Genomic DNA, 18612 nt, shown 5'->3' on the forward strand with positions numbered 1-18612 from the left:
CCTTGAATATTTCCTCTCTAATATTTCTCCCTCCCTCTCTCTGTTTCTCTCTCTGACCTTCTGTTTATGCTCAGGGTAACTCTCAAGGCATTATGGGTACCAGGGGAGTGTGAAATTAGCTTGGCTGCACAACAGCCCGCCCAACGGCAGACTCCAGCAAGTTCCTGTGGAACTCACCATCACTTCCTCCTTGTATATGTGCAGTGCTGCCAGGGTTCAATAGCTTGGCCAGGCTTCAGCAGAAAGTTCGGATAGAAACACGAGAGAAGGTACAGATAGGTCAGAGTGGGCATATTAAGACTAGATAAAGAAAGACTAGCAAACATCTACACCAAAACAGATTGAAGCATGTGTGAGTATAGTTACTGTATTACTTCAATCATGCAGTTGACAGTCAAATAAAATGATAATGAGATAATTTGGCAGCATTGTATTTAGAACAAAGCAAATGTACCTGTATCATTAGAAGTTAAATGTGCTGTTAATATGAAAATCATTTTTATCAAGAGGACAGTGTCTTGGCAGTGTCAGGTTCATGAATTGTGATATTAAGCTGTAAAACCTGTGACCTAGTTATCAGTGCTTGCTTTTGGGAGAAAAGCTCTCAACCTGCCTGATACAGTACGTAGAAGTTCTGCTATTGATCCAAAGATACCAGCTTCTCCCTTTTCCATTTCTAGTGTGTGTCATTTTTTCGGTTTTCCTACAGCAGCAGAGAAAGCATGAACACAGAGTTGACATTTTCAACCTTAATCACAATTTGTGTTTTTCTGGTATTTATGTGGTATAAATAGTTGGGTTTGCGGAAGAGTTCATTAAAGCATTGCCAGCACAGTTTCAGTTAAATCCCCACCCAGACTATTGGTTAAACAAAGTGTTTGAATTTCAAGATAAGCTCATGCTAACCTTGCCTGAATTATGATGGAGATTTGGATACATTGGATACATTTCAGATGTAGATTCAGTAGCACACCATTGCATGAGGAGCAGAGGGACTGTCCCTCAGCAGGAAAGCTTTCGTTAAAGAGCCTGTGTCACATGAGCTTTATTGAAGTGTCATTGAGCAAGAAACTGTGTCATTGTCTGCTGCTGTGCTGAATGTGATCCTGACCACTCATGTGATTTATAATAGCAACAAGCCCGGCAGATGCTTGTCCTGCTCACTTCACCTTTCAATTCTTTGTTCACTTCTTGATGTTCTCATCACCTCTTTTTCACCTCCCTCTTTCTCTGCATTAGTCACCCCAGTGGCTGTTGGTGTGTAAATATCCATGGCGTCTTAACACAGCCAAAGGACTGAGGTACACAGAGAAGAAGGAGGACAGGAATAGGGAGGAAGAGGAGGAGGAGATTGAGAGTTGAGCTTCTCCTGCTTCACCTGTGGAGATTTCACATCAAAGCAGTATACAGGGGAATGGTATTGATCTGTGTGCATTATAATTTGTCTCAGTGGGCAATGCTCATAAGCTAACAGTAATCTGGCTTTTTATCCTCTGTCTTTGTTTGAAACACTGATGCTGTCTGCACTGGCTTGGCCACACACAATAAATCAAGAATATGGTCATGTTGTGCACTATGAAGCCTTTTAGAAGGCACTGATGTGCTACTGATGTGAAATGTTAGTGAGAGTCAGAGTACATCAAATATTTTGGACTTGATTTACAAATAGCAATTCCTCTTCAAATGTGGTAACCAATAATTAAAGACACAGAAACTTAACATGCCATTAACTCAGGTACCTTAACGGAGCCCTATGGAGTTTCTGACCTCTAGTAGTGCTAGAGAGTGGTTTGTTTATGAGTGGATCGCAGTTTTGTTTGCTTGTGCGCTGTAGTATGCACATTCAAGTACTATGAAGGAAGTGCATACAACACTTCTATTAGACCTCAGTGATATATTCAATCCATTTTGGTGAGTTACACTCAGTGTAAACATAACTTTTAAATGTTTACCAAATGTCTTAGTGCCCCTTTAACTTTAGCATCTTCTGCCACTCATCTAAGTCCAGGTTGTGGTAGCAGTAGGATAAGCATGATAACCTTGATGTCGTTCTGGCCAGCCACATCCTCCAGCTCTTCCTGGGGGATTCCGAGGCGCTCCCAGGCCAGATTGGAAATGTAATCCCTCCAATGCGTTATGGGTCTGGCCCAGGGTCTCCTCCAGATGTTTGTGCCCCAGAGTTCCTCCACAGGGAGGTATTCCACCAGGTTTTCCTCTAAGCTCCCTCTGCATATCTAAGCCCTTCACCCTCAGGGTGGGCCCAAACACCCTGCAATAGAAACTAAATTCCAGCTTCTTGCATTCATGATCTCTCTCTTACTTACCTGAGTTCCTGACCTTGGGTAAGGGTTCAAACCATAGATCAACTAAGAGCCTCGCCTTCAGGCTCAGCTTCCTCCTTAGTATGAAAGTCCAGTCCATCCCTCATATCACTGCAGGCACCACATCGATACACCTGTCAGTCTTACAGTTTATCTTTCCTTCACTCTTGAACAGAACCACAATATACTCGTGCTCCTTTATTTGAGGTTGAGAGTGGATTGCTTATGGCTTGCTTATAGCTGTATGCCTGTATGCAAAGACTTTATAGAGGCTTAGAGCCTCTTGGAACCAGAGCCTCTCCAGACACCTTTTATACAATCTATAGACATTGTTGCTGCCACCAAACCCAAGAAGTCCACATGCTAATTTAGTCATAAAGAAGCTTAGCAAAGACCACATCCTTTATGCTGAAGTACACTCCACTTTTAAAAAACACAAGAACTTGCATTTTCTAAGTTATCTGGATAAAACCTGGAACCCCTCAAATCTTGAAGGTTGGACTATTGTAAATGGACACAAACCCACATGCCATCAACAAGCCATTGTTACTTGTTTAACATGTTTCAGGAACATTTTACACAAATATATTACATTGTTGATTATACCAATTGACCTTTTTTCTTCCTTTTATGATAAGTTCTCTGCAAAGCATACAGGATGTTGTCTATGTACAAACAGATTTGCTGTTCAGAAGCAAAATATGTTCTGGTCGATAAGCAGAGTCCATATTCCTCCTTCCTCTTTGATAGCCATATGTACTCCCACGTTGGGCAAGAAAGAATGAGACTGCACATTTCCATTCAAGTGTGGCAAAGCAAGGACAGACTAATGATCATTAGGATGCAAAGCATGTTGCTGATTATGACTATGTTTATAATGGGCTCATCTCACCTTAGAGAACTGGGCTATTTGAGGAAAAAGCCATTTACCTGGGAGGGAAGTCAGTCATGTGAGAAAATTCTACACTGAATCTGCTTAGTTTGATAGCATCTCTGTAAATGCCATTTAATGGCATTTGCAGTTGCAACTTCAGAGTTATGCAGGCAGGTCATAGATTTTGACATCCAAACTGAGGCTTGTGGACTCATTATTAAGCTGCTCAAATGTTAACTTGTCTTTAGTGGGCTCATTGATCCTAATGAAGCCTCTGATAGATTCTGATAAGAGCCACTTACCTGCAATAATCGCGAATTTGGCCAAAACTTGAAAACACAGATAAAGAGATCAAAGGCAAATAATAAATAAGACACAAATATTTGCTCTTGATTTTGAACAAAATGCAATTAAAAAACCTATATATATGTACATACAGGTCAAATCAAAGGAAAAACCAACATGTAGTGTCTTAGTAAGGTGTTGGGCCACCGTGTGCCACCAGAACAGCTTCAGTGCACCTTGGCATTGATTCTACAATCTCTGGAGTGGGATGATGCTGGCGGGATGATTACTGTTCTTCCAAAAAATCTTCCCTCATTTGGTGTTTTGATGATGGTGATGGAGAGTGATGTCAAACATATTGGATCAAAATCTCCCATAGATGTTTAACTGGATTGAAATCTGGTGACTGTGAAGGCCATAGCATATGATTCACATAATTTTCATTTAATCAGAGGATAAAGGTGATCACTCAGAACAACTTTGCATTTATTTCCAGTGACCCTTCCCTCCAAAGGCACAAGTGGACCAAAATCATGCCAGCAAAATGCCCCCACAGCATAACAGAGCCACAGGATCCCCTTAATTTGTCACCTGTCTGTATAGTAGATATACATGAAAACCAAATTGCTTTTTGTGAAATCAAACAATAAAATCATACGAAGACACCATTTATAGGCATTTTATAAATTTTTTAAGTTGGAATTTTCCACATACTGTTAGAATCAATTTTACATTGAGTTTTTATTTTCTTTCGTATTTTAACTATTTGTGTAAAGAATAAAACAATACTGGGACTCAGGTCACTATGATCTGTGTAAGCTGTATTACTACAACCACATTGAATAAATGCAGTGCACTGTTCTTTTAGTGAGGTTCCCTATGTATGTTTACAGTGGAGATAGAAATCTGTCAATTGAAACAGTAATCCATGTATTTTAAGTCAAATGATATATTACAAATTGAGTGTTATAGAGATTCAAGCTCATATTATTGACTTCTCAGTGCATTTGTTGGCTATATTTTCTTTCCCTTTATTGACAGTTGCCATCGTTACAGAGGCAGGGCTGGTGTCCTAGGAAACGATGGAGCTTTTCTTATAGACTGTATTAGAACTTTGTGTATATGTGTGTATGTGTGTACTTGTGTGTGCATGTAATGGATCCTACATCTGTATCTTGTAGAAGCCACTCCTAATGAGGCACAGTGAAAGAGATGGATAGAGTAAAAGATACAACGAAACAAAAAGCTGTTCTGTCAAATGTAGCACAAGTTTGCATGTGAATACAGTGAATTACGTCATCATACTAGATTCCTGAAGCAAATAACATTTTTAAAATCTAAACACAAGGTAGCAAGTGTCTCAATCATTTGGTACTAATGAAAACAATCATATGATTAATATATAGATGTAGGTAGAATACTATTTTACATTCAGTGGTCAACAGCCGTACACAAACAGTGTTGTCATAAATATTAAGACATTAAACTCGTGCTCCTCTTTCGTGTTGATGGGAAGTAAATTGGAAATCCTTTACCAGTTTTTTAAAAGCTTTCTTAATCACTAAGAACAACATAAATCTGCTTGTTTGCTATCATCTGGTGAAATTTCAAGGTGACTGTACAAAGCTTTCTGATGCTGTATACTTTATTACATCCAGAGACGATGTGACATAATGTAAAATCTCAAGGCTCATCCTGGGCAACACAAGCAGGTCATTGAAGACAAGAAAAGAGCAGAACCCAACTCCACCCCCTCCTCCCTGTCTGACACATACTGTAGATTACATGTGTCAACCTGACCGTCGTCAACTCAGCTGCAGGAAGGTACTGCTGGGGTCAGGAGGTGTACATAACCTCATAGTACTCGTATGCTGTGGTGGAGGTGTATGAGTAAAGGAGGCAGATTTGAATCATTGAAACAGATAGCTTTCAAGGTATTTTTATTTTTGGCTCTCTGTGTCACTTTGACATAGCTTCATCTCCCTGCTTCTCCATCCCTCCCCTCTCTGTTGCTCTTTGTGCTGCTGATGTTCAGTGCCGGGGCTCAGACATTAACATGCGGCAGCCATCCCAGCCCCTCAGTCCCTGCAGTAATTGGAAAGCCGTCAGCAAGACGTTGTTTCGATGGAGAGGGGGACAGAGAAAGAGAGGTCAGGTGAGATGGGGAAAGCAAGAAAAGCAATAAGGAGTTGTGGAGAGAAAGAGACAAACAAGGTTTGAAATGAGGAAAGAGTAAGACAGAAGGAAGGGGAAAGGGCACATGAGGCTGGAATTAGGTGAATGAAAGAATGAAAGCTATAAAGTGACTGATACAACATGTTGGGGGAGGGATGGCAAGAGACCGAGAGGTTAAAAGGTATATAGAAAGGCTGAAGGGGTTTAGAGGTTTCTAGTATATCAAGTAAATGTTGCAGAGATTAGCATCAAAGTTCCCATAATCAAGTGGCTTGCTATAGTAAATGAACAGTGAATTTGTCTGTATCTGTATCACACACAAACACGCAATCAAATCATCATGCAGGTAAACATTAGATTTTATTGGATATATATGTGATTAAAATATATTTGTCAACTTTAATTGTGTTTCTATGAAGCTCTGTTAAAAAAAGCTTGAGACAACACATGCAGCAGAATGATGTTGAATGCAACTTACACAGTTGTGGCAAAGTAGTGATGAATGAAGACTAGGCGGAGCTCTACCGCTGCTGTATTAGAATTCACCGCCAGTGAGTGAGAGGAGGAGGAGAGAGGGAGTGAAGATGCAATGCGAAGAAATGTTGAGAAGGAGAGGGATGAGAGGGTGAAATGGAAGCGAGAGAAGGAGGGGATTCAAGGCAAAGGGAAAGAGGGAGGAGCGACAATTAAACCAAATGGGCTGAAGCTTTTTGCCCCCCGCCCCTCTGCACACTATCACCCACATTCACTGACACACACACGGACACATACACATACTCACAGCTTGCCTCAGGGAGCCATGGCGCATGTATGCTCGCAGGCAGACAGGCAGGAGGAGATCAATCGTGCTCTGGGACCAGTGTGTGTATGTGTGTGTCAGCAATGTGTTCGCGACATGCTGGTTGTGGCGTATGCCATGCAAGCGGAGGTGCAATGTTAGCTGGAGTGGAGGGGGCTGTCTGTGTATGTGTATGTGCCTGTGCGCACGGCTAGAATGCACATAGAAGGCTTGTGGAGTGTGAGTGTGAGCGAGCCATCAAAGGGGAGGGGAGCCACAGAACGCAGCAGCAGCAGCAGTAGCAGCAGCATTGCCAGAGTGTGTGTGAGTGTGTGTGAGTGTGTGTGAGCGAGCATGTGTGTGTGACGGGTGGAGGGGAGAGGGAAGGCAGACACGGCGGGACTCCTGGGAGAGGGAGCTGGAGTCGGGGAGCAGACCCAGCCTCTCTCCTCCACAGCAGGAGAACCAGGACCCAAGGACGTGGCAGGATCTGTAGCCCAGCCTGGAGCAGCTGGAACTGGGGACACACAGGGGATCTCTCTGCCTAACTGGATGGAGGCTTCTGCTGGAGCCCCAACTCAGGATGTGTTTGACTAAGGGGGTCTTCCAGACGGATCTGACAGACCCACACAGAGAAGGAAACAGTGCAGTCCCTCTTGCGGTTAAACATTTTTGCTTTTACCTTGGTTAGGATGTGGGGGAGAGGGGAGAGGTAGAAGGAGAGGGGAGAAGGGAGCAAGAAGGATATTGTCTGTGCTATTAAGGAACGAAGAGAGGGAATAAGAAGAGGAGGAGGGGGAGAGAGTGGTTGGGAGGAGTGTACTCTCCTCTCATGACTTTCCCATGGAACACTGACTATTGACAGTTGATCGGCAGGCACTGGGACTTATTTATGAATCGCTCCCTGGCCAGCGTAACAACCAGGGGGTGTCACCAGGTTGCTGTCCCACTGACGACCATGTCGGTTACCACGGGCTTCAGTTACCAGCTCCCTGGAATCACCACAGTAACCTATGTGTTTGTTTACAGCCCCGGCTCAGTGCAGCGAGACCCAAGCCCCCCTCATCACATCCCTCCAGCGCTGACGGGCCCCCGCGGGCCCAAACGTAAACTCTACAGTGCTGTCCCAGGACGTACCTTCATCGTAGTCAAGCCCTACACGCCACAGGGGGAGGGAGAGATCCAACTCAACCGTGGAGAGAGGGTCAAAGGTAGGTCTACTGTCTACTATAATGTGTGTTACTACAGATTTTATTGTCTCACTACTACTGCTTTAACTACTACTATTTGACACTTCTTCTATTAATGTGCTGTATATCATAGCATGTCAGTATCTAACATCACAACTAGTGATGCTTAGGATCTCCATGAAGTGAAGTCCATGACTACATGTGGCTTGCATGACTGTCAGAGTTGGGTTAGCTGCATAATAAAAGTGCAGAGTTTTCTATGCTCGCCCTCTTTTCAGTTACAAAGCACCCCATTACTTCACTACATTTTTGGCTGCAAAGCAGTTATGTAATTTCTCAACCTGACAGTCATTTCAGCATCATTTTGAGCTTGACATTGTGAATTATCATTTCACTCACTTTGTAAATGTGCTGTTTTCTGCTGTTCTGAGTTGCAGTGGCTTCGCTTTCATGTGTTTGTGTGTGTGCTTTTGTCTCCATTCATGCTTCACTCCAGACTATGACTGTAATGACGTAGAAGGTAAACTCCATAATATTCTTCTCACCCTGTATCTCTCCCATACAACTCAGTGTGTTAACCTTACACCAACAGTGTAGCAATTAGTTCTTGGCCCTGTTTGAATCCACTTGAGATATATGTACAATCTCAGTATAAATCAACGAGAGGGCATGCAAATTCAAACAGGTCCCGTGTGCTTTTGGTTGTTGGTATGCACACACACACACACTGTCCTTCCTCCCTGAGAGTGCTTCCCCCTGAACGTACAACAGCTCCTCTTATCACCTGTCCACAGACACCCAGCTCCTCATTGACCCTACACCCTACATCCTGCCACTTCACATACATCACCGTGGATCAAACCCACATTAGCTTAATGGAAACAGTTCCCTCAAGTCCTCAGAAAGGCCAGAGAGAGAGCGGCCACACTCATGCTGAGATCACTTGTGCTGCTTTCAGATCTACAGAGGTACAGGAAGTACAGATTAAGGGTCAATCTGGAATTTTGGCTAACAGGCACAACACACTCATACTTACACTCACACAATCTTATCTCACTCTCTTCTCATTTCTCTGAAACATTCAGTAGCATACAACACATAGACATTAGACTAAATCCATTGACAAAACGCTTTTCTCTCTGCCTGGATACTTGGGGTAGTAGTATTACCACCCTTTCCTACATGTTTGGCTTGCCTCCCAGCTTCTCTGACACTACAAACTTTTACCAATGGACCTCCTCCTGTATATCTCTTCCTCAGGGTAGTGTGTCTGTTTTATGGCAAAATTGCACTGGTATTACAAAAAAAGATGATAAACAATTCAGACTCAGACAGTTTTTTGCTGAACAAAAACCAATGATAGGGCATTGTCTGAAACTGTGATACATACTGATGTTGACACAAATGTTATTGGAAATGTGATGACTCAACAGCAGCCAGAATGCCTCCATCTACTGAATGGATCTGCTGTCAGTGGCTTTTCTGTCAGTGCAGCTGAATCCGTAACCCTGCCACTAATGTGAACACAGTGTTTTGCCGTTCTTTCTTGTTGGCCATGCAGGAAACAAGCTTACAGTCACATGGCTGCCAGCACCATGGCCCAGCCAAGTAAACCATCTGGCTTTGTTATGCAACACTGACCATCATAACCATTACTGTGTGGCATTCTCTATGCTTCTGTAATCTTGGGATATAAACTTAGAAATACATCATTGATATCAACCGGTTGTTGAACAGTTTAAAGACCAAGCAGTTTTGGTTTTATGTGAAAGGTTTGTTTTGGTAACCAAATTGTGTTTAGTGCATTTGATGTGGCAGAGAATGACCAGCCCTTCCGGCACACAGAGTCCAGGCTGAAGAAGCCACTTTCTTTAGGGATGGATGACCCTTGGTTTGATACATAATGCATTCCATCTAATCTGCATTCATAAATGGATGAGTTGCTAATAGTAATAGGGCTCATTTGCAATGGAGGACAAGAAGAGGTAAGGCCAGCAGAAGAAGGGGTAAAAAAGGAGGATTTATTGTTATATATTTTCCAGTCTCTTCCTCCTGATAAAAGTGACAAACAAATCATCTACACCTTCAGGGATAGTGAATTGAAGACTAGTTTCCGTGCATAGCAAGCTAACTCTAATACTGATTTGCATTACAAACATGCTGATTATAAATGCTGATTATAAATTATAAAGCCCCCCCCCCCCCCCCCCCCCCCCCCGACCCCACAAACACATGTTCACACGGTCACTCATACACTCATCTCTTGTCTTTCTGTTAACATCCTCACGCTCTTTTTAATCACCAGACATACCAGAGGAGAATATTTATGATGAGATCAGACTGGGTAAATGTCATTAATTAATGTGTCTGTGTTTTTGGATGAGTTTATGTGTTGTGACGTATATTAGCATCCATGCTCATGTATTGTATGCGAGCATTAGCATAACTGTCAATTAGCTCTCTTGTTAGTAGGACAGATTGGTGGCCTGTTGGGGCATTAATATTGTATGCACTACAGGGAAAAATATGTCACACTCTGTAGTTTAATGAAGACCATTGATTTGCTCAAATGGTGGACATATTTTAGTTCCCAGCAGTAGACTGTAGCACATTCCCAGTCATGTGTGTTTGTAGATAAAGCTTTTGTTAAATGTAAAAGTTTACAGTAGGTAACTTTAGAGTTGCACAACATAATGATTTCTTGTTTTCTACACTTGGTAGTGAAGGAAGATGATCTGGACTCAAATGGTAAATACAGTAACATTTCCCAATTAGTTTCTTTTAGACAATATTATTCCCTTTAAACTTAGCTGGGACAGTTATCCTTACATGAAATACTTGACAATGTGATTATTAGTTGGTTATTGCCCACTACATGATATTTATCAGAATTCTAGTGGAGAAAGTTACTAATATGATGAGAGTAAGCAGTTTAAATAGCTTTGTTTTGAAGCTTTTGTTTGTTTTCCCCACAGCACGGCAGGTTTCTGGCAGTGTACAATAACCCAAATAGAAAAGTCCAAACTCTGTCTTATTTCCTGTAGACATTCCATAATAGTTGCACTCAATGCAGTAACATACAGTAGTGTATGCTTCTTTGGATTGTCTTTGTAGTTTAACAGTACACATACATTTAATTTTGATTCTAAAAAAAAAACAAAAAAACATTTTATCAATTTATGTGATGCCTTATAGCTGACAACATGTGTTACGAGGATGACGATGATGATGATGATGATGATGATGATGATGATGATGATGATGACGATGATGATGGTTCTAATGACACTGATTCTGATGAAGACAAAGGTAAAATAAAGTTTTTTTAAGAAGGGTGACAAAGTGGTTAAAAATGTAACTTGATAAAAATACAAAATGAGTTATTTACAATTCTGCTATGTGGATGTATGAGGCAAGTGTTCCATGTAGCAGCTGCAGATTTTAAATCTATATCGTTTGACCCAGATTACTGAAACATTTCAGGATTATTTTCAAATTCACAATGTTGATCTATAGTTTCAACTAAAGAAAAAATAATATCTGAGATTATGATAACCTAAGAGTAAAAAGCACTTTATGGTTGTCAACAAATAAACATGACTCCACTTTTTCATCCTTCATCATTCACATAGATTAGCACTGATAGATGCACATACGGTATAGCTTCTATTTACAACAGTACATTAGTTTGAAATGTTTGCTTAGTTACATTGACTGAAGCAAATGCTAGAACCCACCAGCACATTTTTATCCAACTCGTCCAACATTATGAAGACCCGCTTGGAAAACTCCCAGGCTTCACTCAGTGATTGTCAGTCCATTGGTCTGCTGTCTGAGATCAATGTCTCTAGACACCCTGTCAGCCATTTAGCAGGGTCATCCACATCCAGCTCTCCAAGCAGACTGTTTGTCTGAGGTAATGAGATCTGTTTGTCCTTCCTCACTCACTGGACTGCCACTCGACCACATAACTAGCATGCACTTGGTATCATGGGGTGGGTGTGTATGTGTGTGTGTGTGTTTATGTCCTTGATGGCAATTCAAAGAAATGGGTGCTTCTGGATTATCAGATTTTGTGGTTGGTCTTGGTGTGTGTGTGTGTGTGTGTGTGTGTGTGTGTGTGTGTGTGTGTGTGTGTGTGTGTGTGTGTGTGTGTATGTGTGTGTGTGCGCGTGTGTTTATGTTTCTGATCATGCCTCCAGCTGTGTGTGTGTTTGATGATCCCTTTGGTACACTCCATTAACAGATCCCCCAGGCACATACCCCACCCTCTAGCATCCTCTCTCTATACTCATTCCCCTGCTCACCCCTGTGTTTGTTTCTGCTCTTTCCCTTCATTGATGTAATCTGATCTCATCATCCGGATGGACATCTCTTGAAAGGCCACTTACTGTCACCACGGTAACGAACAGGGACACATGCCACCCTAACCTGGTCAAGCTTTTTGCACACTTGTGTGTACACTCACACAGACTCAATGACACACACACACACACACACACACACACACACACACACACACACACACACACACACACACACACACACACAAGAACACAAAAACACATCAAAGAAACAGATGTGTGTATCAACATGCTGGCTCCACTCTGGGAACATTAACTGCACGTTCAGGACATTCTTCTCCTCAACAAGGTGACACATTTAAGAGCATGCTTCCGTAACAGTGTATTACATCTCACACACACACAAATTCACAACCACACACACACCACATGCACCATATCCAAACACCATTATAAATCTTGCAGACAGCCATGAAAATGAAAGCAGCGCAAGTAACGTTGAGATTAGACATTCACAAACATGATTAATGGAGTTTGGCCGCACCCAGTGTGTACAGAATATTAACACTGATATGGGCAGTAGAGGATACCTGGACCAGCTATAGCAACACAAACACAACACATACAGTATACTAGGTTTTAATGTATTATTGCATGTCTAGCTTCACAGAGGTTTAGAGAGCAGCTATTACTGCTGTTTTTTTATCTGTGGATAGACACAGCTGCTTATCTACTAACTAATGTTGGGATACTGAACACCTGCCATATAACTGTAAAGGCCTCCTGTTGAATACATTTTCTGAAGATATGCTTCTCCTCTTGTGTAATTAATTTCCAACAATAGCTAAACGTATATGTACACTGTTCTAAGCATATATGCTTAGAACAAGGACTAGATCCAGTAGACTATACAGATGAAGCAGTTCACAATGTATTATATTTTTGACCACACAGCTTGCTATTGTTAAGACAAAAATGCATATGCATCTGTCTGTTACCAAGCAACAGGTGCTAAGTGCTTTACAGTTCTGACATATCATTTAAGACTGAAATAAAAATGATCAAATTACACATTAAGTGAGTTTCAGAAAAAACTATTTGTTGTAAGAAACAATATTTTTACCTGCATATTATTTCTGTGATTTTTAGAAATATTCCTCCATGTTCTCTTCTTATCTGCTTCTTGCAAATGAGTGTGGATGAGACCCTGTGTGTTAAGTGTTGAATTTAGACTAAATATCATTGTTAGTTGCCTGCAGTGAGCTTAGGATGAATTAATTAGACTTCCTCTCTGTGTGGTAGTAGCATGAAATTTGACTGTGTCTGTCTGTCTCTATGTAAGGTGTGTCTAAATGTGTATGTGTGTGTCTGCTTATGTGTTTGCCTTTGTGTGTGTTTGTCTTTGTGCAGCATAGTGTAAGTAATTGCCTCCCACAAGTTAGATAAACATCATCCTTCAAGTATTCAGCAACCAGCTGTCCTAATATCTGAGGCACATATGGAAGAAGTGTCTCTCTCTATATATCTTTCTGGCTGCCCTTTCTGTCTGTTTCTCCTTGTCCTTCCTTCTCGTACACCTACACACAAATACATGTACATGTGCAACATATGGCGTTTTTTCCATTGTTTTTGGGGTAATTGCGCTGAGCCATGCCGGGAGCACTCAAGTTGAGCTGGCATGCTGCCAGTGTTTTTCCATTACATGGAGGTGCCCTGAATGCAGTAAGCCTGTTGTCTACAGCTTTTCTTCAAACATCTTACTGTGGCTGTTTCTGCTTGTACTATTCCTCCTAGAATTATTTCTAACTGATTCACTGAAAAACAGCTCCTAATATCTCTAGATGTTGTTGTTTAAAACAGATTTTATTTAAAAATAGTACTGCTAATGAAGTAATTCTGTCATAAAGACAGTTCTTTTTCAATACATTTTCATAAATTCTTCTATAAAAGTCTTTTGTCATTTCTTTATTTAAAAGCTTCTTATATGAAGACACAAAAGCAAGACATGTTGGCCTCTGATATGACTGAGAGCAATCAGGAAAATAAGACAGATATCTGAAGTATAAACAGAAACAAAGGAAATAAAGTTTAGATTGAAACCACAGAGATTCGGTTAAAAGCTACAAAAGTACTGAGAGCTGAACACACAGACTTTAAAAAACAGTATTTTCTCTGATCTCCAGTACACACACTCCCTACCAATATCAAGGTTTCTGTATTGTCCCTACCAATATTTTTACCAATCTTAATCAATCTAGCAGTTAAACTCCACACAATCAGATCTCTACAGACTTGCAAGGTTTGTGTGTTTTCTGCAAAAAACTGCACTATTATGATAAAGAGTGAAAGACTTACACAAAGTAACATGTATTCAATAACTGAATAGATGGAACTTTGACTACCCTCACACAGATGCTCACGTTTTCCACATTACGTCCCAGTGGTTTACAGGTGAGCTGCAGTCACACAGGTGAGCTCTGATGTCATAGTGAAAGATCTAACCATAAATTCAAGAGTTGAATTAAAAATATTACAAATAAAAGTTTTTTGAGATGATTTAAAGAGATTTGTGCATTACTTTGGCCCTATCATGAAATGCTTGACTTGTGTCACCCAAATCCACAAACTGAAGGAAAGACAGAATCTCATGTGAGGTCTGAAAACTTTGCAGCAGTTAGTTGATATAAACAGAGCAGCACGTTGCCTACAGGTTTCTATGTGTTTATTTAATTTAACATTTATTGACATGATATGATGTTCTGTGTTCTCAGATTTATAGTTCAGTAGTCAATCAATAAAATAAAATGTAAAAATGCATATTCAGTAAAGTAAATATTTAGCACAGTTGGGCTTTTTATGTGTATGAGCATGTGTCTATGATAGAGAAAAAAAGGGATAGAGAGCAAGTAAACAATTATTTTGGCCATCCAACAAAAATATCCCTCCCAAAGTTAAAATCAAAGCCACGCCCCCTGGCAACACCCTGCTTGTTTTTCTGGGGGGGTGTTATGGTTCGGCAGCAGTCAGCACTGCCAGTAAGCAGGACCGCAGCAGCATGGCTTGCCACTGTTATCCCTGCGGTGAGGCTGTAGTGAAACCCGCATTTTCTTGGCACAGTTAAAGTGGACAGACCCAGGTGAACAGAAAAACCCTAATACATTTTTTTCTTTTTCTCTTTAGTCGCAGTTGTACATTATGCTCATGCCTATTTAGTTTTTTTATGCATGAATTTTGCTTTTTAACTGTATCTGTGCCTTCTTATTTACTTGCACTTCATTAACTTAGCATGGTATCTCAGTATACCTGCAGCATTACTATTCTCAGCACAAAACCACATCACTTAAACAACCAACATTTTGAAACCATATCAGTGTGTTTGATGCACTTTAATTAAGAATGCATGCAGTTAAAGTATGATAGCACATAGTGGTTTTGCAACCAAATGTTTGCTGTCATTTTGATGCATGTGCCTGCATAAAAAGAACTCATTTTAATCTGCCAACATGTGCATGGAAGTCTTTGTACATGTGCCGGAGGGCAGAAGAATTTAGCACACATAGCTTCTTTAGTATGATTTTAAGTAGTGGCACTAAGCCATAAAAATGATAGAGATGGCTATTCAAATTGATAACCTTGACTGGTATACCAAGTGGGATAGGGTCCATGCACCGTATCACTGATTAAAAGTACTTCCTGTGCCAACTAGTCACATCCAGTAAAGTAAATGTTTAGCACTTTTCTAATCTATGGATTATATATCCATAGATGAGAAAATACTGGCTACAAGAGAAGCTAGGTAAAATATATCATACTTATATATCATACTTATACTATAGAGTATATACTTATACTCTCATACTCCTTATCAGCCTCCCACTAGAAAATCCTGGATGACAACAAATATGTCTAATAGACATATTTGGACATTTGAGGAAAGTGTGTTTGAAAAGTGTGTTTGGGTTGAAAGATTTGTGTGTGTTTCATGTTTCCCAGGAGAAATCAGTGTTATCACAGTAGGGACCTGGGGCTAGTCAGTTTATCAACAGATTTCACTCAGTCATACTTACGTGTGTGTGTGTGTGTGTGTGTGTGTGTGTGTGTGTGTGTGTGTGTGTGTGTGTGTGTGTGTGTGTGTGTGTGTGTTATTGATACTGGACAGGGCACAAGCCTAAGGCAAGGACGTTGATGTCACAGCTCACCTTCTAGCTGTCCAATCAGAGTAGCAGCAGGGTGCAAAGTCCCGCCCACACACCTACCTGCTCCCTGCTGAACACGCCACCTGTCCTCCTATTACACTCTCATCCTTTCTGGGGATTTTTTCTTTTTGTTTCCGAAAGATGTCCATACGATGCACCCTAGCTCACAGAATCATCCCACACTTCTTCCCTCACATTGAAATTAAAACCCATGCTTCCATAACATACATCTAATTTACTGGGATGTAGCCTTACACAAAATGCTAATCTGAAACAAAGCAGAAACAGCAGTTGCAGAGTTAATCAGTATATGAATAAACAGGAACAGGAACACTGCTGCATAAACAGGAACCATTGACTGATGTGGATACATATTCAACAGAAAGACTGATCCTCTTTTGACTTACAGTCACTCTATCATGTACAAAGTGACGCACACCGTTTGAGTTGGACACAGAGATGGCGGGGCTGAACTGAATGAATGACTCCAGATGGTTTTTAGCAACAGGCGATTTCTGCCCTGCACAGTGACAACGTGCTTTGTGATCATGGGTGTGAAAATGTGAATGTAAAGGTCGTGTCCTTACCTGGTGGTGTCAGGTAGAGAAGCTTTTTACACGTTTTTAAGAGGCTCGTGTCTTGACCTTTTCTTGTTAAGATTTCTTTCCAAATGTGCACAGAGTCTCCCTGAAATTAAAAACAAACGATGGAAGGTTACCTTTGAGGCTATCCTTTTTATTAATGTCCTTGAATTCAGCCTCATAACTATTCGCCATTTCAGCTCCCAGGCTGCCACATGCAATCTCAGTTAGGAATTAGCTTTTTTTTTTGTCGTGTAATAATATGTGGCAGAGGCTGGGGCATGGAGACTGCTCAGCTCATCAGAGCATGTTCATTTATCATGGCATAAACACCATCATTTCTGTGACACCCCAGCTAGTCAATCAAACGATTAACTGTGTGATTAACGACTCAACAACAAACAATTTATCACTGATCTATTAACAATCAACAGACAATCAATGGCTGGACCACAGCAAATCAATCACTAGCATACTCTGATAGAAGATCCCACATTTTTTTTGTTCCTTGTTGGTCAGTGTAGTAGGTGATAACATCCATACATGATTTTTCCATATCAGTGTATGTCCATGTTTAGATGTAGCTCAGTAATAAATCATTATTGTGTTGAATATATTCTCCTCCCACTTCAGTACCCTCAGAGCTAGGCTTTTGTGAAATATTGCCCTGGAGTAGAAAAAAAAGAAGCCAAGACAGAGGGTAACTATCAGGTAGGCTGTTCTATTTCTGTCTCCACCTGAGTGTTGATACACAAGAAGAGAGAGAATGAGAGATGGAATAAAAAGCAAGTGCGAATCAAAGAGGAGGAATGCCATGTAGTTCCCCTCAAGCCTGGGAGGGAGGGAGGAGAAGAGAAGAGGGATCCCTCTGAGTCAGCTTGGGAGTTTTCCTTTTTCCTTTCTTCTTCCTCCTCCTCCTCCTACTGTAATTTACAACACTCTTGCCATCCTCTCTTTTTCTCCTTTTCTGCAGCCTTCTACCACTGCTCCACACTTTCTGACTCTGTCATTCACAAAAAAGCAGTTTCTCTTTGTTTCCATATTATATTTTCTTTAAACTTGTGAAGTCTGTATCTCTCTCTCTCTCTCTCTCTCTCTCTCTCTCTCTCTCTCTCTCTCTCTCTCTCTCTCTCTCTCTCTCTCTCTCTCTCTCTCTCTCTCTCTCTCTCTCTCTCTCTCACTCTCTCTCTCTCTCTCTCTCTCTCCCTCCCCTCTGACTCCCTCTCAGTTGAATACTGATGAGGTGGAGACTGCACCACTCCCTCGCCCTCTCCTCAGCAAAAGAAGTCCTGTGAGGACGAACGGCAGCATACCACAGCACACATTTAACTCAGAGCCATGTGATTATCCTTCTTCCTTTTCTCTTTCTTTTCCTTTTCCCTATTTATTGGCTCTCTACTTCATCCAGCCTCGTGTCTACTCTTGGGTCCACTCACCCCTTTCCACATCATTGTCTAATTTGTAAGCTACCTCTAATTCTACTTATCCATGTCCACCTCCATCCTTTTCATTGAACATATTTTTCTACCCTTATAAATCACTTATTATTTGTGTTTTTATGTTCAATGTGTTCTTTAACCTCCCTGCAGATCACTAACGTGTGTTCTCTCATTCGTATATCACAGATTATCTCGACCAGCCATGTTGCATTGCTGCACAAGTCCTCCCCCCTCCCCAATCTTCTTTGTCGGGTGTAAGAGTGTGTGTGTGTGTGTGTGGTGTGTGTGTGTGTGTGTGTGTGTGTGTGTGTGTGTGTGTAGGTGAATATTTGTGTCTCTGATTGTGTCCCCTTGTTTCATAAAGATGCAACTCTGCTCTCTCTCTCTGTTACATTGGATTGAACTGAGGTTTAATAAGAGTGCAGGATCCAAATCTAATAACAGCTCCACTCTGGTTATTGGAATGCTC

At 41.1% G+C, this 18612-nt stretch overlaps 1 protein-coding gene across 8 annotated transcripts in view; it reads left to right on the forward strand.

Annotated features, from left to right (window-relative positions):
• Positions 1–18612, forward strand: part of shank3a (SH3 and multiple ankyrin repeat domains 3a) — a 222227-nt gene that overhangs the window by 145429 nt on the left and 58186 nt on the right. For all 8 annotated transcript variants that reach the window (XR_009925325.1, XR_009925326.1, XR_009925324.1 and 5 more), the window contains one exon: positions 7463–7644. Coding sequence is in view for 5 of the 8 variants with exons in the window: in XM_062421367.1 (XP_062277351.1) it covers positions 7463–7644 (182 nt within the window). In the remaining 3 variants the exon portion in view is untranslated. The remainder of the gene's footprint in view (positions 1–7462; positions 7645–18612) is intronic.

This window comes from Scomber scombrus, chromosome 6 (assembly GCF_963691925.1).
Source record: "Scomber scombrus chromosome 6, fScoSco1.1, whole genome shotgun sequence".
NCBI classification, from domain to species: Eukaryota; Metazoa; Chordata; class Actinopteri; order Scombriformes; family Scombridae; genus Scomber; species Scomber scombrus.